Here is a 17,344-nt window from a genome sequence, read left to right as displayed (position 1 = left end):
GTTATCTCTCAGCAGAGGTCCATGTCTGGCAAACAGCCCACGCTGGAAGTGAAACAATAGCTCTGCTTCAGTGTGATCATCTGCACCATGTGTTTACACCCTGGCTGCGTTTCCAGCACCAGTTTGGTGCCCTGGCGGCACACACAGTGCCTCCACAAGGATGTGCCCTGGCATGCAGCTCCTCTGGCTGCACTTCAACATCTCCTTTTCAGCGTAGCTCTTTCAGGAGCTCCCAAGTGTCTAATGGGGCTTGGGTTGTTTTCTTTTTTTTCTTTTTTTCTTTTTTTTTTTGGTGGGGTTGGGGGCATGTTCTTGGCATGCTGCTTCTTTTTCACTCTCTAGCAATACCCTTTCTGCCTTTTCTTTCTGCTCCCTCACTGCAGGATGGTGTTCAGGCACTGGCCTCACCTCCACCTGTATGCTGATCTTCCTCTTACCCAAACAGGTCTCTGGCTGCCTCTTATGCCCTCATACCAGAGCAGAAATAAATCCTTCAGCACTTTAGTGAAATGCCGTGCCCTGTAAAATGGCATTGCTAATGTGAGTTGTAGGATTGCGTTAGCCAGAAAGAATGAGATAAAGCCATGGCTGCAGAGATGGGGCTTAAATTCCTGCCCCCAAAATGTGATGCTGCTGTACAGAAGGGAAGGACTAAGTCAGTGCAGAGAGGTTTCAAAAGCCACCATGTGGGTATAAAGCCTTTTTTGTTTGTGAAATTATTATGTCACCCTTCGGTCATGCAAATGTCGCCCCAGAAGAAAGACTTCTTCACATTGGTGCCCTGTTCTGGAGAAGTCCCTCCCTGATTATTCATGACCGCTGACTCCTTCATCCATGTGCCCCTTTCCTGAGGGCTGCAGGGTGGAAAGAAATTCCCTGACGTTGTGAAAGGCAGGAAAACATCCAGTGTACTCGAAATGACTCAGTCTGAAATATTTATGGCTTTTCAATAGGGTAATTAAAATCTCATGCAGCCCAGTTATGGTAAAAAAAAGGTGTCTGTCCTGTGTGAGGCTGAAGCTTGTAACAGTGACATGAATGTATGTCAGCTGGGAGAGCTGGGATGATGGACAGGGTGATTTCCATACTCTATCAAAGTCTTGCTGTTAAGCAGATTAAAAAATAACTTTTAAAGCCACTGTTATTTTAGTTAATCATAACCTTTCAGCACAAGTGCTGGACAGCTTCTGTGTGGTTTGGTACTAGATGATGGAGCCTTTTGTTTCTGTCTGTTCCATCCATGTCTACATTTGCAGCTATCTAATGTTTTGCTGTCTAGGGCTGTTTAGTACATATTTTTATTTGAAGATCCAACTACTTTCCCTTTGCCACTTAATTGGTCCCTGTGGCATCATTATGCCATGTGCGTTTGGTTTGCGAGGGACACAGAACAGAGTGGGAACGCCTTTGGAGACCTCCCAGGTCCATCTTGAGTGTGCTTCCTGCCTTGTCTTTCAGCTCTTTCTTTTCTTTGTCCCCTCCATTGGCCTGAAGGGATGAAAGAAAAAGCTTTGAAAAATCTGCTGTTTGGTGGCTGCTTTAGTTGGTCACTCAGGCTTTGCCTGCTCCAAATCCATCCTTGGTCTACAGTGCTTCAGCCCGAATTTCTTGGGACCTAAACTGAAGCATTTATTAAGATGTACCCCAAAAGGGAATTACATTTCCTGACAATAAAATCCAGCCCATGAAATGAAGTTAATAAGAGCCTTAGAGGCAATGCAAAGAAAGGAACAGCTGCAGAGTGTGAGGAGCAGTACATTAAATCAAAACCTCTAAGGTCGGTCCTGTTTCCTCAGATTAATGCCATAGCTGTGTCTGAATGGTACCTCTATTTCTCTGCTGATATTTTACCAAAGTGTCGCTGTAGGGAAGGGTTTAATTTTACTTTGTCATCTTATCTCTGGGAACCACTTCAGTTCCGTTTCCATGACGTTCCTGAGAAGCGCAAGACTAGAAAGGGATTTATTGTGTCTTTGAACTGCCTTTTGCTCTGAGGAATGAGGATATAATTGTAACGTAGGAAGGACAAACTGAACATGTTCAGGCTTGTCCTGCCTGAATCTTTCCCCGTTGCTTTTTTTTTCCTTTGCCCCTTGCAGCTTGCACTCATGACTGGGACTTTCCAGCCGATAAAGTCTTGGCTAGCCTCAGGGCTAATTTGCTCCTGGCAAAACCAGCTCTCTGGCCGGCTGGATGTGCGGTTTCTTTTGATGCCAACAGGACAAGGGTTTGCCACTTTTTTTCTGCCACCAGAGCATCTATCTCTCACTGTTCACATCTGTGGGATGAGTACAGGGAGAGTCTCGGGCAGATGGCTTTCATGTTCCCTCTGGGATAATTTTTTTCACATGTTTATTGATCTTTGAGTACTGGTCTCTTGGTTATGTTTGGATTGTACAAGAAGTAAGTCTGGGGAAGAAATTAAAGGTATATATTAACCAGATTTAAAGCAGCCCATTAAGAGCATCCCCAGAGCCTTCAAATTCCATGGTGCTTTGCTTTTAGGATAGTATAGTATTAGTGTAGTTGAAATACAGGTTTGTTGGCTGTGTCTGTAAATGCAATAAGTTGTGCTCAGTTTGTGTAATTTAATTTTAAAAAACAGCCTTTGTTAGAGACCACTACTAGACTTGATCTGAAGCAGGGATTAAAGGTAAATAGGTAGGTACCAAACTTACCACCTTTTTTACTCAGCTGCTGCTATCTGATAATTTACTGAAGAGCAGTGAATTTCGGGTCTTTTCCTACAGCTAATCCCTATCCCTGTGCTCTGGAGGGGCTCTTTGTATTGGATTTTGATGTGATTTTGGTGGGGATTGGCAGCCATCACATCTATGCCGCTGATGTTGGGCCTGGTCTTAAACCATTTTCAGTTTTACTGACTTTCATCTTTTCCATGATGCCCGCAGTTGATCTTTTCCAGCCCCTTTTCCATGACAGCCCCTGCTGCAGCTGGAATTGCAGCTTTTATTACTAATTCCTCAGGATCTACACTGCTTGTTTTACTCTCACCCTGTGGTTTTTACTCAGTCCTTCCTCAGACAAGTTTCCACTGACTCAAATTCATGCTTAAATTGAGTCAGGGCTCTAGGATGTGTCCCTGGGGCGAAGCCTGTTCCTGGGGCACCTGGTTCTTGTGGAGCTGGGCCAGCTGACACCAGTGTGATGTGCAACATCAAGGCTCCTGGGGAGGAATTCTTGAAACACTAATAGGGATGTCACACATTTTCAAAATCTACATGTGTGTGCATCTCTCATAAACGGTGTTGTAATATGTAGGTGCTGCTGTTGTGTTGTCAGGGTGCTGCGAGACTCAGCAAGCTGTGGGTTCCCATTGCATCACTGTTGTGGCTGTGGCAGAAAATGGCTTTTGGGGGATCCAGGGAAAAGAAAGAGGAGAGGAAAATTGTGGTACTCTGGTCTGAGCACTAAACTTACATGTGAGACACCTGATTTTTAAGCCTTTTATTTCTAGCATGGTCTTTATGGGATCTTACTAGGGCATTCAGGTTTTCTGTGCTTCATTTCCCTGTGAGTACATCAGGGGTGTTTGCACCACCACTACCCACAGGGATATTATGAAGATAAATTGTTAGATTTCAAGTGTGGGCGTTTTCAGCTGCCATTGCCTTAGGTCTGTTTCTGTAGGTAAGAAAGGAAAACTTTATAACAAGACTCTTACAAGGACTGATGCAGACCCAGGTCTGGGGATTTATGTACTTCGGACACCCCAGTACTTCCCTGGTGTTGTACAGATCTACATCCAACAGGCTTGGCAGCACTCTGAAGTCCTTGTTTCCATGGGTTTGCCCCGCTGAAAGTAAAACTGATGTGAAATGAAAATGTAATTTTTTCCCCTGGGCACTGAGAAGAAACACTGAGAAGCCAACAATCTCAAGGTAAATAATTTCCTAATCGATAAGTTCTTCTGTTTAAGTGGACCTCTTTGGAGCACTGAAAGCAGCTAGCTTCTGCAAGGCTCCAGGATACCACAAACACCAGTCTGAAATCATCGGCACTGCTGGCCACTAAATAACATGGCCCCTTGCTGCCTTCATAGCACCTGAAATACAGGTGTTCTCTAGGATGTCCTGCCAAAGAAGTGTGTGGCCTCTGGCTCTTGCACCACCAGATGGTTTGAAATGTAAATATTCCAGCCACAGCAAACCCCAGTCATGCAGCGGGCTGGCGCTTCACCCCGCACAGCTACAGCCATGGAGCATCAGAGGTTTCCAAACTCCTCTGCAGACCGCTGGCAGCTCACACCTCGCTCACCCCTCCTGATTTCCAGCTGCTAATTTGCAATTAAATGCAACTAAAAATACAGTAAACACTCTGCTCCCGGTTTCCATACAAGTCTGTCAGGTAGCTTGCTGCTGCTGCCATTTGGTGGTGAGCGGAGCGGGTCTGTGCTGTAAGCGGGTGCCTGGGTGGAGAGCTGCCCATGAGGCTGCCTAAGATGTGGTTCCCACTGGGTGCTCCCACAAATACCAGTTCAGCATAATGCAGCTGATGCTAACTGGTATCCCTGTAGGTGGTCTCTGTAGTGGGGCCAAGATGAAACGTGGTGTGAAGAAAGAGCCCAGCACTTTCTCTCCCTGAGGGGAGTTCCTCTAACCGAGAGCAAAGGTGTGTGAGGCAGAGCTCGAGATGCAACTGCTGCAGCAGCTCTGCAGTTAAAGGATGTTCTTGTTCAGGGCTTTGGCAATGCTGGAATCCACCAAAATACCCAGAATGAATAGAAGACCTGGCAATTATGTTTGACTGGTATGAAATGCATTCAATTTGCTTTCATTCATTGCTCCAAAATGTGCAAGCAACTTTAGTTAATGTTGAATGTGCTTTTCAACCCAAATAATTTCCTACTACTAAACAAAGTAGTTGAGAATACTTCACTCAGTGAGAAGTTTCTTAGCCATTCCTTGGCTAGTGTTTTTCCTACCAACTGTGTAGAGGAGAAAGCTACTCCAATTTGCAAATGTGAAACCCAGAGCAACCTCCTTTCTGAATACATTTAACATGCAGAAACCATTGTCATTATGGATGAGGGAAACAAAGTACTTAATTGAAGGAGTTCAGTAAATAGAGCAGCAGTGAGACCACTCCTGGTTAGAGCATAGGAAGCCTGCCCAAACAAGCAAACTGTGTGCCTTCAATTAATGGTTTCGCCCATTATTGAAATGGAGTGACTCACTCATCTCATGCAGACGCCTCCTTTTGGGGTCAAACTCTTCATGAAATCAATTCAGCTGCCCCACAGCCCTCAGGCTCTGTCTTTGCTGGAGAAAGGATTGGTTTCAAGGGGCCTGTTGTGCAACCAGAGAGGTTGCAGTGGGATGCTGGAAAGTCTCCCACCTGGCCCTTGAAATGCCTTATTTGTGACTTTTGGGTATTATTTGGGTTTCAACACTGCTTCCCATACAAAATTAGTCCTAATGTGTCCTATTTCATTAAAAGGTCTTACTAGACAAAAGATGCTGGAGCCCTTGATGAAGTGTGGCAATGTTTTTCACAGCTTGAGGAAGGAGGTGTTGGCTGCCACTACTTGTTCCAAGGCGAGATCAGTCTGTGCCATACCTCTGGTAGGATGCTGCATTTACAGTTACTTACCTCAAGGTAAAGAATTAACTTGTTTTGCCAGGGATTACATAGCTTAAAAATGTCATTCATGTGAGCACAGTCCTGTTAAGAGATGAATTTTAAGTGTCAGGCTTGGCTAGCCAATGACTTCTCTATTTACCTCAAAGCCTGTGGGTGTGGGTGTGGAGGGAGTCCTTGCTTTTGTGTGACACAAGGGTCGCTCTCAGGGATCACTGCAGCAGCATTACCAGAGCCCTGCTTGCAAAAGGGACTGACTGACAGAGGGAGAAGCTAGAGTCCCTCAGTGGGCTGATGCTGGGACACCTCCAAGATTGGCTAAATAGTTTGATGCTGCAGGTAGCAACCTATTTGCTCACAATCCTCTTGTCTTACCAGTGTGTTGAGAAGGCACAATCTTTTAGAAGGCCAGAGCATCTTGTGTCTGTGTCTGCTTTTGGAAGGTGGGAGAGGTCCTCTTGGAAGTAGCAGTCACTGCCTCACTCCTTAGAGCTAGCAAAAAAGGCAGTGGCTTGCCAGAACTCTCTTTGTGCTTTCTTTGCCAAATTGTACCCCTTCCCCTCGCGGGAACTACCCGGACCCCACCCCTCATCCTTGGGCAGCAAAATTCAGCTCTGCCCACACAGTGCTTTGAGCCAGCTGTGAGTGTGTGAGTGAGTGCATCATGATGGGTGAGAGGTAACAGCTCCAGCCAATGCCAAGCTTGCAGATCTTCCAAAGCCACTGCTGTGAGTCGAGACTTGCGGTGCTGGAGTGCAGCTCAGGTTACTACAGCAAATCCTCAACAGTTTCCTGCCTAGATGAGTCTTTTGGAGTCTGAAGCACTGTAACCTCATAAAAGCTGGAAAAAGCTTGAACTCATTCAAAGATTATTTCACACCACCTACAGCACTCTATGAAGTCAGACATGCTGTAACATATAATTAATGATGTGTTTGGTGGTGAGTCACTGAGTAGTCTAGCAAGCTCACCTTCAACCAGTCTGTGTGTGGGAGTCCTTACCCAGTAACACACCCAAACTGAGCATTTTAATAATTTACCACATTCTGAGCTTGGAAGAGTAGTTTTTGTTGCTTAATTAAGTAATTTAAAAAAATACTTAAAGGCTTTGCTACCTGTTAGGGAACAAGCCTCCAACATGAAGGAGAAGTGGGGGAGAACCCCAAAAATCTGTTTGTAATACTACTTTCTACTTCTTTCTTTGGAGTGTTCAAGAAAAAGGTTAAGAGATAGGAGACTGCATTTTTGTGTTATATTCAACAGTCACTTGATAAGGTACATGAACATTTCTTGGACTAAAATGTAGCATTACCCTTTCCCAGCTGCATGTCTTCCCAAACACAAAGTGAGAGTTGTGCTTGTTCTTATTTATTCTCTGGAATGTTTCAGGGTTGCAGGAAAAAAATCAGCATTTTCCAGGGAATGAGCAAATATGTGCCTGTCTGGCTTGTGACATGGTGTGGGAGACACAGGTTTGATTCCCAGTGTAGGGAAGGAAATAGCACTTGCCTCTTGATGCAATCTAGTATCCTTATCCTTTCTCTAACAAAAATCATAGTAAGAGTCCTAGTGAAGAGCAAGAGTAGGAGAAACTTGCATAATACTTCTCTGATTACTTTTCCAGCCTCCAACTATTTTCAGCTCAGGGGATTTCCTGACATGAATGAGTGAATATGATTTGTGATGCTTTAGTAATCTCCAGTGCATCATTCTTCCAAGTGCTTATCTAATCTCTCCTTGTACCTGTCCAAACTTTTTGCTTCCACAACAACAGTAGCAACAAACTCCACAGACCATCAACATGTAGCAAGAAGACTTAGGCCTTTCTCTTTCTTTTGAATTAGAATCTGATAGTTTCACTTGGTGCTTCCCTGTTTTTGTAGTGGAAATAACCATGTCAGTACTGCCTGCTCCAAAAATAAGCAGTTCAGAAAGCATAATTTCATGTGTGAATTTAGGACTTGTTTAGCCTGCAAGCATCTAATCAAACTTTAGGTCTAATCTGCATTATTGCCCAATCTCTCAGCCCTGTGAGGGCCGTATGCAATTCCCCACTGGCTGTTCTTTTCCCCAGTACTCTTTTAGTTGTGTATTCTCAGGAAATTTTCTTATTTCACTGCTGTGCCAGATTGATCACAGGTAGGTTGAAGAGCACATGTCCCAGTCTCACCTGTAGGGTGCCTCTGATGTGAGCACTGACCACCAACACCTACTTTCTGATGCCTCTCTCGACCTGTCCCAGCTCATCCAATATTAGTTAGCACTGCTGGGATCAAAGGCAGGTGTTGCAAGCCCCCATTCAGGGAGTGCAGCTCACACCTGGTCCTTGGCTACACTTCTCCATTTCTAGGCATGCAGGGTGATGCTGTATAGAAGTGTGAGGCAAGCAGTGCCTAAAATAACTGAAATATTTTGGGGAATGTAGTTTATTCCCCCATTTGTTGTAAATTCATGTAGATGTGCAGGTGTTCAGTGAACCAAAGCACCAGTGGGACTGTTTATACCGTGCAATAGGGAAAAGCAATAATCACACATACCAGTGTAGCTTCGAATGAGGAAAGTGCAGTATTTGGAAATATAGGGTGTTTTATCAGAGAAAAGAGCACGAGACTAAATGATACTCAAAATTAGCGGCAGACTATGGGCAAAGCACGCAGGCCCTCCCACATCTTATTGAAGCATAACTGCTATCCCCTTCCGGCAATTAGCCGAGTGCCGGAGAGCGCTGTGCTGGAAGGGGCAGCACAAATCGGCGTGGCCAGGCTGCTCCAGCTGCCTGGGAATCAGCATCCTGCCACAGGCATCTCCTTCCCGCTCCGGTGGCAGGATCTGCTGTGCCTGAGCCGGGGTTTGGGCTGGGGCTGGCTCCTTCCAGCTGCTTCTCTTTGCTGGGATTTTCTCTGCAGCAGGCGCCCGGTGGGGATAGGTCACGTTCATGCTGCAGAGCCCCTGATGGACAGCCAGCCTTAGCCATTCACACAAAATACTTTTTACCTGGAGAGCTCTGCCAAGGGAGGGTTTTCCCTCTGGAAGAAGCCCAGCGCTTTTTATTCAGTGTCCTGCATTGCCCTAGTGTTTTTCCTTCAAGGCTGAGTATCAAGTCCCACCTGCAGCCCTCCTTGTGCTGGGTCAGTGACACACACAGGAGTGAATGTCCCTTAAGAGAAGTTAATCCACAGGTGGCTCCAATGGCTGGTGATGGCTGTGTAGTCCTGTTCCTGATGTCCCCAACACACAGCAGCTCTGATGTACCTCTGTGCTTCCACTCCTGGCTCTTTGCCCTTACTAATGCACCAGTGTCAATCTTCAGCACCCCTCTCTCACCCAGTTCTGATGGAAACAGGCCATGGAGGCTGCCCATTCCCCTCTTCATATTTTTTTCCTTCCACACCACACGAATTTTCCAGATGTGGCTGCCACTAGAAATAAGCAGTTCAATGAGCACTTGTCTGTGGGTGACTCATTCTCACCCTGCAAGGGACTCTCTGGAGGGTGTGGATGTGAGGTCTCACTCCCTCCTTGGACAGCCTGCAGTGATGTCAAGCTCACCATAGTGAAAAAAACCTCCTGCTCTGCTCAAAGCAGTAGCAGCCTGCTTCTGCTGCTCCTCATCTAAAGCATATGTGGCAAAAAGGACAAATCTGGTAATGGTTTCCAGTTACATCAGGGTGGTGAACTCCCCCCTTTTCCTGCTGAGGCATGGGAGGGGGTGCTATCCACTCAAGTTTTGTGTTCTGTGTCAAGAGATGGGGAACACACTTCTCCATGTCTCTGTGTAATGTTTTTTTTTTCCATAAGGACAGGAATAGGAACTGCAGAAAGGAAGACTTGGGGATGTTTTGTTTTCCTCTCAAAGGCATGGATAATGTGATGGGTGGTCCTGCTCAGGTAGTGCTGTCTTGAAGTCTGCTGAGCATTGGGGTGTCTGAGTTTATGTGTGTTATTGTGCTGTTTCTTGCCCTGGGCTGTGGAAGCTGGACTAGCTCTGTACATTGGCATGAACATCCTAGGAAATGTGGGAAAATTCTGTACACTCAATAAGTCTTTTTTTGGCTGAGGTTTTTGTGGGTTTGTTTTTTTAAGAAGGCTTGATGAATTTTTTTTCTTGGGTTTTTGGGGGTTTTTTGGTTGGTTTTTGGTTTGGGTTTTTTTGTTTTTTTGGTTTTTTTTTTAATATTTAGGCAGAATCTCAACAATACAGAGCAGACCACAATGGGTCAGAGAAGAAATGCATTCAGCAAGGCAGTAAAACATTTTCTTGAACAAAACCATCACTAATTTACAACAAGTTATGCAGTAACTTATGCATCACTAAGTTATCAGGACCACAGTGGTCACTGCTCACTTCCTTACAGCCCTAAAGCTGGTTACCAGAGCCTATGGTCTGGTGTCATGACTTCACCCAAAGTTGTTTTTTTTTTACCTCAGTTATTTGCTTTGCTGTTCTTTTTAACTCACCAGCTTTTTTTCACCTATATCTGCTCCTCTAAGGATATTAGGGGATAGTGTGGCCAAACTGCAATCAAAGAAATATTTTGAGAGTCCTCTCAGAGCTGTTTAAGGAATCTGGACTAGCTATGAATGCCGGCTTTATGCAGCGCAGTTTTGAAGTAGGAGTGAGTCACTAAAAAACAATCTGTGCTGTCTCCACGTTCAACTTTGACTTTTTTAAGAAAAAGAGAAAGAAAACAAACACAATCCCATTCACCGCCGAAATACACATTGATCCTTTAATCCTCAGGGAATCATTGGGAGCTGCTTCCTCCTCAAAAGAATGGCTGCGTTGGCACAAGGTTTAATTGTGCAATTACAGTGTGCGTTCTTCTCCTGGGCTCTGCAGAGCAGGGCTCTGTGGCTGGAATGCTAATGGGAAAGACACTGATACCATCTCGTGGCACAGGCAGCCTCCCTCTAGGTACCTGCCTCCATGGTCTGTCTAAGGCTTCTCAGGCAGGAAATCAAAGATGGGAATTGCAGCTGAGCAAGGGCTGGAATTTGGGCTGGAGCCCAAAATTATGGCCCCTGTTGGTTTGTTGTAGCTGCCCTTGGTGGAAGCAGGAGGTTCCAGTGCCCAGTCCTTGCTTGGCATTGTCTGTGGGTTGTGGCTGGCAGGTACCAGCTGGGGCTCTGCTCAGGCTCCCTGTCTGTGAGCTGAAAATATGCCTGGAAATATGCCTGCAAATGCCTGGCCAGTGGCCTCTCCTGGTGCACTGCCTGGTGCCTACATGCTGCACATGCCTTTCTGGGATTGAGTGTTTCATGGAAGTTTTGCTCAAAGTATTGCTTCAAAGCTACTGTGAAATGCTCTGCACGTGTATTTGTACCTATGTATGTACCTAGACACATCCCCACATTCTTTTTTGGCCAGGCCCTGCTTTCCAAGAGCTTCACTTGCTCTAAAGTTTGCCAGGTTTTTCAGATGCTGCATGTGTGCCACCTCTGACTTCGGGGCAGGTGACAGGAGTTAGAGAGCCCTGTGTTACTGCCTTGCTGTGTTACTGTCGTGTCTTGGTTCAGAAACTGAATTAATTGCATTCATTTGGCTCATACTAATTGACATTGATGGGAGGAAGTTGTGAAGGAACATGGATTAGCTCCTCACTTTGCTGCCCTTGGGAGGTGAAGGTTGGGATTTACCTGCCAGTAAATAGAGGGGCTGGTTAAGTGTTAGATGGGAAGAAATGCAACCCTCCTCCAGCTGGCTTTGGATCCTAGGATTTTTTTTGAGGGTCAGTCTGTTTTCCAGAACATTACTATTAATGGTTTCAACATAAATTCTGCTTTCCCACCAGCATTTAGGATGGAGTTTCCATATGGGTAATCTTAGCTGCCAGCCACTTGTCCCTTCTCCATGGCCACAGGCTACCTAGTGAGCCTTGCACTGGGCCACACCATGAGTCCTGTGCAAGTGGTCATCCCACTTTTTGAAACCCTTTAAAACTCTTTAAAATAATTCTTTAAATGCATCCACCACATTTTACCTATTGGCTTCAGGAAAGTGAAAAGGAGAGGCTTTTGTTAGGGTATTAAGCAGTTCTTGGCTGATGTTACAGGCTCCTGGCCTCCAGGTCCCTCTGCTCATGTTCTCTTCCTGTTTCTCTGAAAATTTTAAGTCAGGACAAGCTGCAGCTAGTCATGTTGGCAAAAACTAGTCCTCCTTGACCCTAGCTCCTCCTAGTCCTAGATTCAAGTGTTTGCTCCCTGCAGCCAAAATGTTTGCATCCTCCTGAAAGCAGGAGATTGGGATACATCAGTCCCATGCAGGACAAGAAAATGCACTTTATTCCTCTGCTTCATGGCAAGGCTGTAAAAAACAAAAAGAATAGTGGGCAGCTGTGGTTTTAGCTGACAGCTGAAAGGGGCTTTGCTAGCAGAAGTCCCCAGGGAAGACCAAGGAGGCTGCTGACAAAAAGTCAGGAAGGGGCTCTCTCCACAGATTAAAAAGCAGAAGAATTATAAATAACATGCTGAAGTATAAAGTTACCCAAGTTATTTTGACCATAAAGCCCAGGACAGTAAAGGCCCTTAATCTCTCATTAATCAACAAGAAGCTGGAAGAGGCCATACAATGAGCTCAGCTGCCAAAGCTGCTGTGCCCTTTTGCTCCATTTAATTTAATTGTATTAGTCCTGCCCGCAGCCTTTGTTCTTCTGCCCTGCTCAGGAAATCTGCTGCTGGGTTTGGCAGGGCTCACTCTGGTTCCACATGCCTGGTTTGTGGACAGCCAGGAGGGATGAGAGGGAGAGCAGGAAAGGGAAGAGGATGGGAAAAGGTCCCATGGGAGCAACCTGCTTGATGTACTTCATTTATCTTAATAGTGCCACTGCATCCCTTCCTGGTGAGGCTTCTTCCTGATAAGCCAAACACAAAACTGAATGCAAAAGGACTCTGGCTGATATTTTATTTTAAAATAAAAAAACAGATGAGTGACCACAAGCCAGCTTTTGTTCAGCAGGTGCTACCAACCTAGCAAAGTATTCCTACCACCACTTTCCTTGGTTCCACTTCATCTCTCTCAAATGAGCCAACAAACAAATGCAATAGGTGGTTTCCAGGACACAGGTGAGTTTTGTCAAATTTTAGCATTTGTCCCTGCTGAAGGATGAGATAGCAGAGCAGCTGACTGGAGAGTGTACCTTTCTCACTTCTCCATCAAGGAATGACAATGCTTAATGTGTGGAAAAAGATGAAGCACTTACAGAAAGATGTGCTTAGGAAAAGAGATTTTCAGATGACTTTGCTTCAGGCTTGTGTAGGAAACACTGTTTTAAGCTCCATATCTTACTGGATTTCTCTGATTTCAGCAACCAGCTGTATGAAATTCCACAAATTTGTTATATCAAACCCAAGTTTTCCCAAACATGTCAATTGTGAAGGTTCTCCTCTCCCTTTCACAGAAGTGAATTAACAGTCCTATGCCTGCAGTGAAGCAAGCACAGGGCAATGTTTGCTTATGGTTTTACAGAGTGATTCTTTTGTCATTGCTTACTGTAATTCTTCTTGGATGCGAAGAGTAAAACATATTTACATTGGTATGTGGGATTCTGGACAACCTCAGGAAAAAGTAGAGCTGGAAAGGAAGTTCTTCTGGCTGATAAAGAAATTTGAGATGTGTTTTTTTACATATCAGAATGAAAGCTTGAAATAGAGAAACTCCCAGCAAAAAAAAAAAAATCACAACCCCCACCCCCATACATTTAGCTAGCTGCAGCTACTTATTTCAGTTATTTTATCCTTTTTATTTTCTTCTCCCAGGAAAAAAAAAAAATCTCAACCCCCACCCCCATACATTTAGCCAGCTGCAGCTACTTATTTCGGTTATTTTATCCTTTTTATTTTCTCAGTAAATTTAATTTATGTTGCAATGCAAAGTAGAAATTCTGGATGTCTCAGATAAAAAAAATTTGTCCAGTTGATTTCAGTAGTTTGGGAACTGCTTGGCATATATTTTTAATTTAGAAAGTGGCAATCTGCTGCACTAAAAATGAAAAGTAATGATCCGGTAAATGACTAATTTTGTGGTCTGAGTTAATTAGTCAAGCAGCTTGACGGATAGAAGGCAGCAGGTCTAAATTACTGTGCTAAGTCCTTTTGCAGAAAGATATTATCTGGCTTTGTTGTTTTAATAATAATTAATGAGAATTAACATATTCAGCTGGGATTTTGCTGTTACTATTAGCAGGAATATGTGTGTGTATATATGTATATTTATATTTGTTCTGTGATGCTTTTCTTGCTTGTTTGCATCCCAGTCCTTGACTGTCTTGCTCTGTGGCTTAAATAATACTCCAGAAATTATTCAGACTGCACCTTTGTCTAGCATGGAGGAAACTCGATGCTTTTACAATTGGTGCTGCTGGTTATTTAATGAAAAACATGCACTGTAGCCTGACAAGGAAATCTGCAGTAAAAAACCAGGCAATAAGCAGTGTCTCATCAGCAGGATCACAGGGAGCATCAGCTGGGGGCTCACAGCTCACTTTTACATCTTATTTGTGGCAGCACAGGTTGCTGGCAATGCAGGGATGGCACACTCGCCTCCAAGTCTGCATGGATCTGCAAAACTACAAAGCCTTCTCTGGTGAAATCCAGGCATTACTCTGCTGAAGTCAAAATGCTTAAATTTGGATGCCTCCAAGGCACCGTGGTGGTCACTTCGTCTTGTAGCCTACATGACACCAGTCTTGGTGTTTCTGCTGGCCATTTCCACCCCAAACCTGCTTCCTGTGGTTGGTTTTAAGCCCATGTTTTAGGAAACCCTACAACTAACTGGGTTCTCATGATGGGGGAGACTTTTAATGAGCTGGTTTAGTGGATAATTGCTCTCACTGTTAAAACAAGCTTCTTTCTTTGTTTTCAGCTTGACTTCCCTCAGTTTCAGGCTTCCAGGCCTGGACTTTGCTCTACTGCCTTTGTTAAAATTAAAGCCCTCTGGAGTGTGGAATCTTCCCACATACCCTGAAACACTAGGAAGAGTAATTTCCTAATCTTCTCTTAAGAGGACAGTGATAACTGGGGACTAATTATGGCTCTATTGACTTTTTCATATTTGTGTTTTTTAGATAAGTTGTAATTGTTCCTTTTTATTATTGTATAGCTATAGTTAATAATTTCTGTTCACTGTGCCTACACCCAAGGATGTGGCCCTACTTCTGTTAAAGATTCACTGTTTGGCATTCTGAGAGATAGTTTTTATTTTAATGCCCCCTTTTCAAATGGTATCATCTCTCTAGTGGGTTTAGTTCTGCTTGTAGGTCATATTCTACCATCCTTAATCAACTTGATTACTTTCCTTAAGTTCATTCTATTTCACTGAGAAATTTCAAGGAGTGAGATGATACTTACACTAATGAAATTGGGGATTAGACAGGGATTAGATGGATTCTAACAGCAGATGCTGTGCTTTCTGTGGGAGGATTTCGAAGCTTCATTAAACCAAGAAAAGCTCCTTTCCCCTGACACTTTGAGATGTAAAAGCATTGTATTATATCCTATTATTAATAAAATTATAAACTATCTTGATAAAAATAGCTGTCTTTTGGTAAAATTTCAAACTGTGGTCATACCCAAACCATCCATGAAAGGATGTGAGTTCTTTCAATGCCGTACATACTGTGACTTGAAAGGGAATTGCTCCTCATCAAATGCCCAAGCCTTTGCACGATGGAGGTATAAATACCTTGTTGATGGTATTTATCCAGTTATCTGTATTTTTTCTGTTTGCAGTGTTTATGTTCCTGTATACGTTGGGCTGGTGGGAAGTCTCATCAATACCCTGATAGCAGTGATTTGGATCCCTTCTCAGTCTAAACCAAAGTCAGACCATCACGTGACAGAGCACAGTGAGTATTTTGTGTTTCTGAAAAACAGTACATGAAAAGGGGCAGGGGATTGACATGCTGCAAGAACTGCTGGAGGACCTTGGAGTTGCATTTAAGGGCAAAAAGTTCCCAGCCTTGAGATGCTGACACTTCAATGTCTAAGCTGAGCTTATGGAAGAGGATTATTCCAAATATATTGATCACTCTGCCATGTAGAATTGCACTCTTCCAGTCTCAGAAGAGGTGATTGTGGAGGCCTTGCTGGGGGTTAGTTTGGTCTGACAGGAGAGGAAACCCCACTGTCTCAGAGGGTTCCTCTGCATGCAGACCTGGCACCAGCTGCCAACCTCCTGCCACTGGCACGAAGATGGTGCAGCAGAGATGTGGTTTTGGGGTGGTTTTTGAACCTGAGCAGAGTCTCAGAGTTTCCTGCTTTCTACCCTTAACCTGTATAAAAAGAATATTAACTCATATGTCATCCTCTGCAGGCACATCACAGTCTGGCAGCTTGTTTAGCATCAGAGAAATCCTGCGCCTGATGAAGTTTCCGGGAGTAATGGAAGTTTTCATAGTCAAGGTCTTTGCTGGACTTCCCATAGGTAAATCTCACCCATTGTCCATGATTGCTGATGCATTTAGAATAGGATGATGTACACTGTAGGCCAGGCTTGTCTCAAGTTACTGGAAGCACATTGCTTTTGATCACAGAGCAGTGAGGATTCACCTCCTAACTTGGTGCTGGATGCTTTCAGGCAGTCTCAGCTACACAGGGTCAAAAGCCAGGGATTGGACTTAATGTCCAACACACTACTTGTCATAAGCTGCATCTGGGACTTTTGGCAAATCATCTCTCCATCCCCCTCACTGCAAATGTTTTTTCCTCTTGTCTGTCATTTCTCTTGGGGCTGTAGGCTCTTCAGAGCAGAAGAAAATTGTTTGTCGTCTGTCAGAAAAACTGAAGTTCTTCCTGATTTTACTTAGCATTTTTAAGGTGTATCCTAACCTTTTTCCCAGCAATTAAAAATTGTTGAGGGATGAGAGGGCCAAGTTGCACACAGGGGACCCCCACAGCATGTGTCTTCCCTTTCACATTGATGGGGATGCTTGTTCTTCTCTTCCTTATATACTCTGCAGGGGGTTTTTTTTGTGTCATGGTAGGAACTCGGTGAGCCCTCAAACCTTTTCCAAACCCATCTCTTTCCCTGCTTCCTCTGAGTCAGTTGCTGTCTGGCAGGATTCATATCTCCCTATTTACCTAACTATGTATCCCTGGGCACAATTTAATAATCTTCAATTTTGCCTACCCTCCAACTTCTTTCTCCACACACTTGACTAGAGACAAGCTGAATGTCATCCTCATCAGTGATGTGTAAGGACAGGGTGATGTTATCTGCCCTTCCACATACAAAGCCTTCACGGCTCTTTTCCCAGTCAAACCCAAAAGGTCCAGTTTCTCTTGATGATGATTTCAAGAACTGAGCTTTGTGCACATCATAACACAGGTGTATCATGGATCTTTTAGACTTTGCATCTTTTTCCAATTCATTTCTGTCTGGAGAAGCCCTTGAAGTTTAAAAAACACAAAACATGATTTACAAATTAAATGCTAATTTGTAAAGTGTAAATTCATTTTACAAATGAAAGTAAATTTGGCTGTGAAGTGTGGCTGAATTGGAAGGGGATGGCATTCCTGGGCTTGGTCAGGCTCATCTGTTATTTCTTGCTATATCTCATGGGGAATGAGTCCAACTGGAGCTGGAAGTAAACGATTTCTGGGCTTTTTTTCCCTGTGTGTAGCTGGTGCTGGCTGAGATCAGTAATGCCAGCTGGTCCTACCCCTGTCCCTAGGGACAGGATAGAGTCTCAAACCACTGTTGGCTCTACCTAGCAGTGCAATTTTTTTGGTTCTTAAGAAAATAAACTTC

At 44.2% G+C, this 17,344-nt stretch overlaps 1 protein-coding gene across 1 annotated transcript in view; it reads left to right on the top strand.

The window, feature by feature from the left end:
• Positions 1-17,344, top strand: part of SLC22A18 (solute carrier family 22 member 18) — a 58,628-nt gene that overhangs the window by 19,790 nt on the left and 21,494 nt on the right. The window contains exons 6-7 of the mRNA XM_039728463.1: positions 15,325-15,440; positions 15,908-16,018. Of these exons, the coding sequence (XP_039584397.1) occupies positions 15,325-15,440; positions 15,908-16,018 (227 nt within the window). The remainder of the gene's footprint in view (positions 1-15,324; positions 15,441-15,907; positions 16,019-17,344) is intronic.

Source organism: Passer montanus, unplaced genomic scaffold, assembly GCF_014805655.1.
Source record: "Passer montanus isolate IOZ18808 unplaced genomic scaffold, ASM1480565v1 scaffold65, whole genome shotgun sequence".
Classification (NCBI taxonomy): domain Eukaryota; kingdom Metazoa; phylum Chordata; class Aves; order Passeriformes; family Passeridae; genus Passer; species Passer montanus.
The sequence above is the reverse complement of the archived record's forward strand: the minus strand, read 5'-3'. Positions and strand labels throughout refer to the sequence as shown.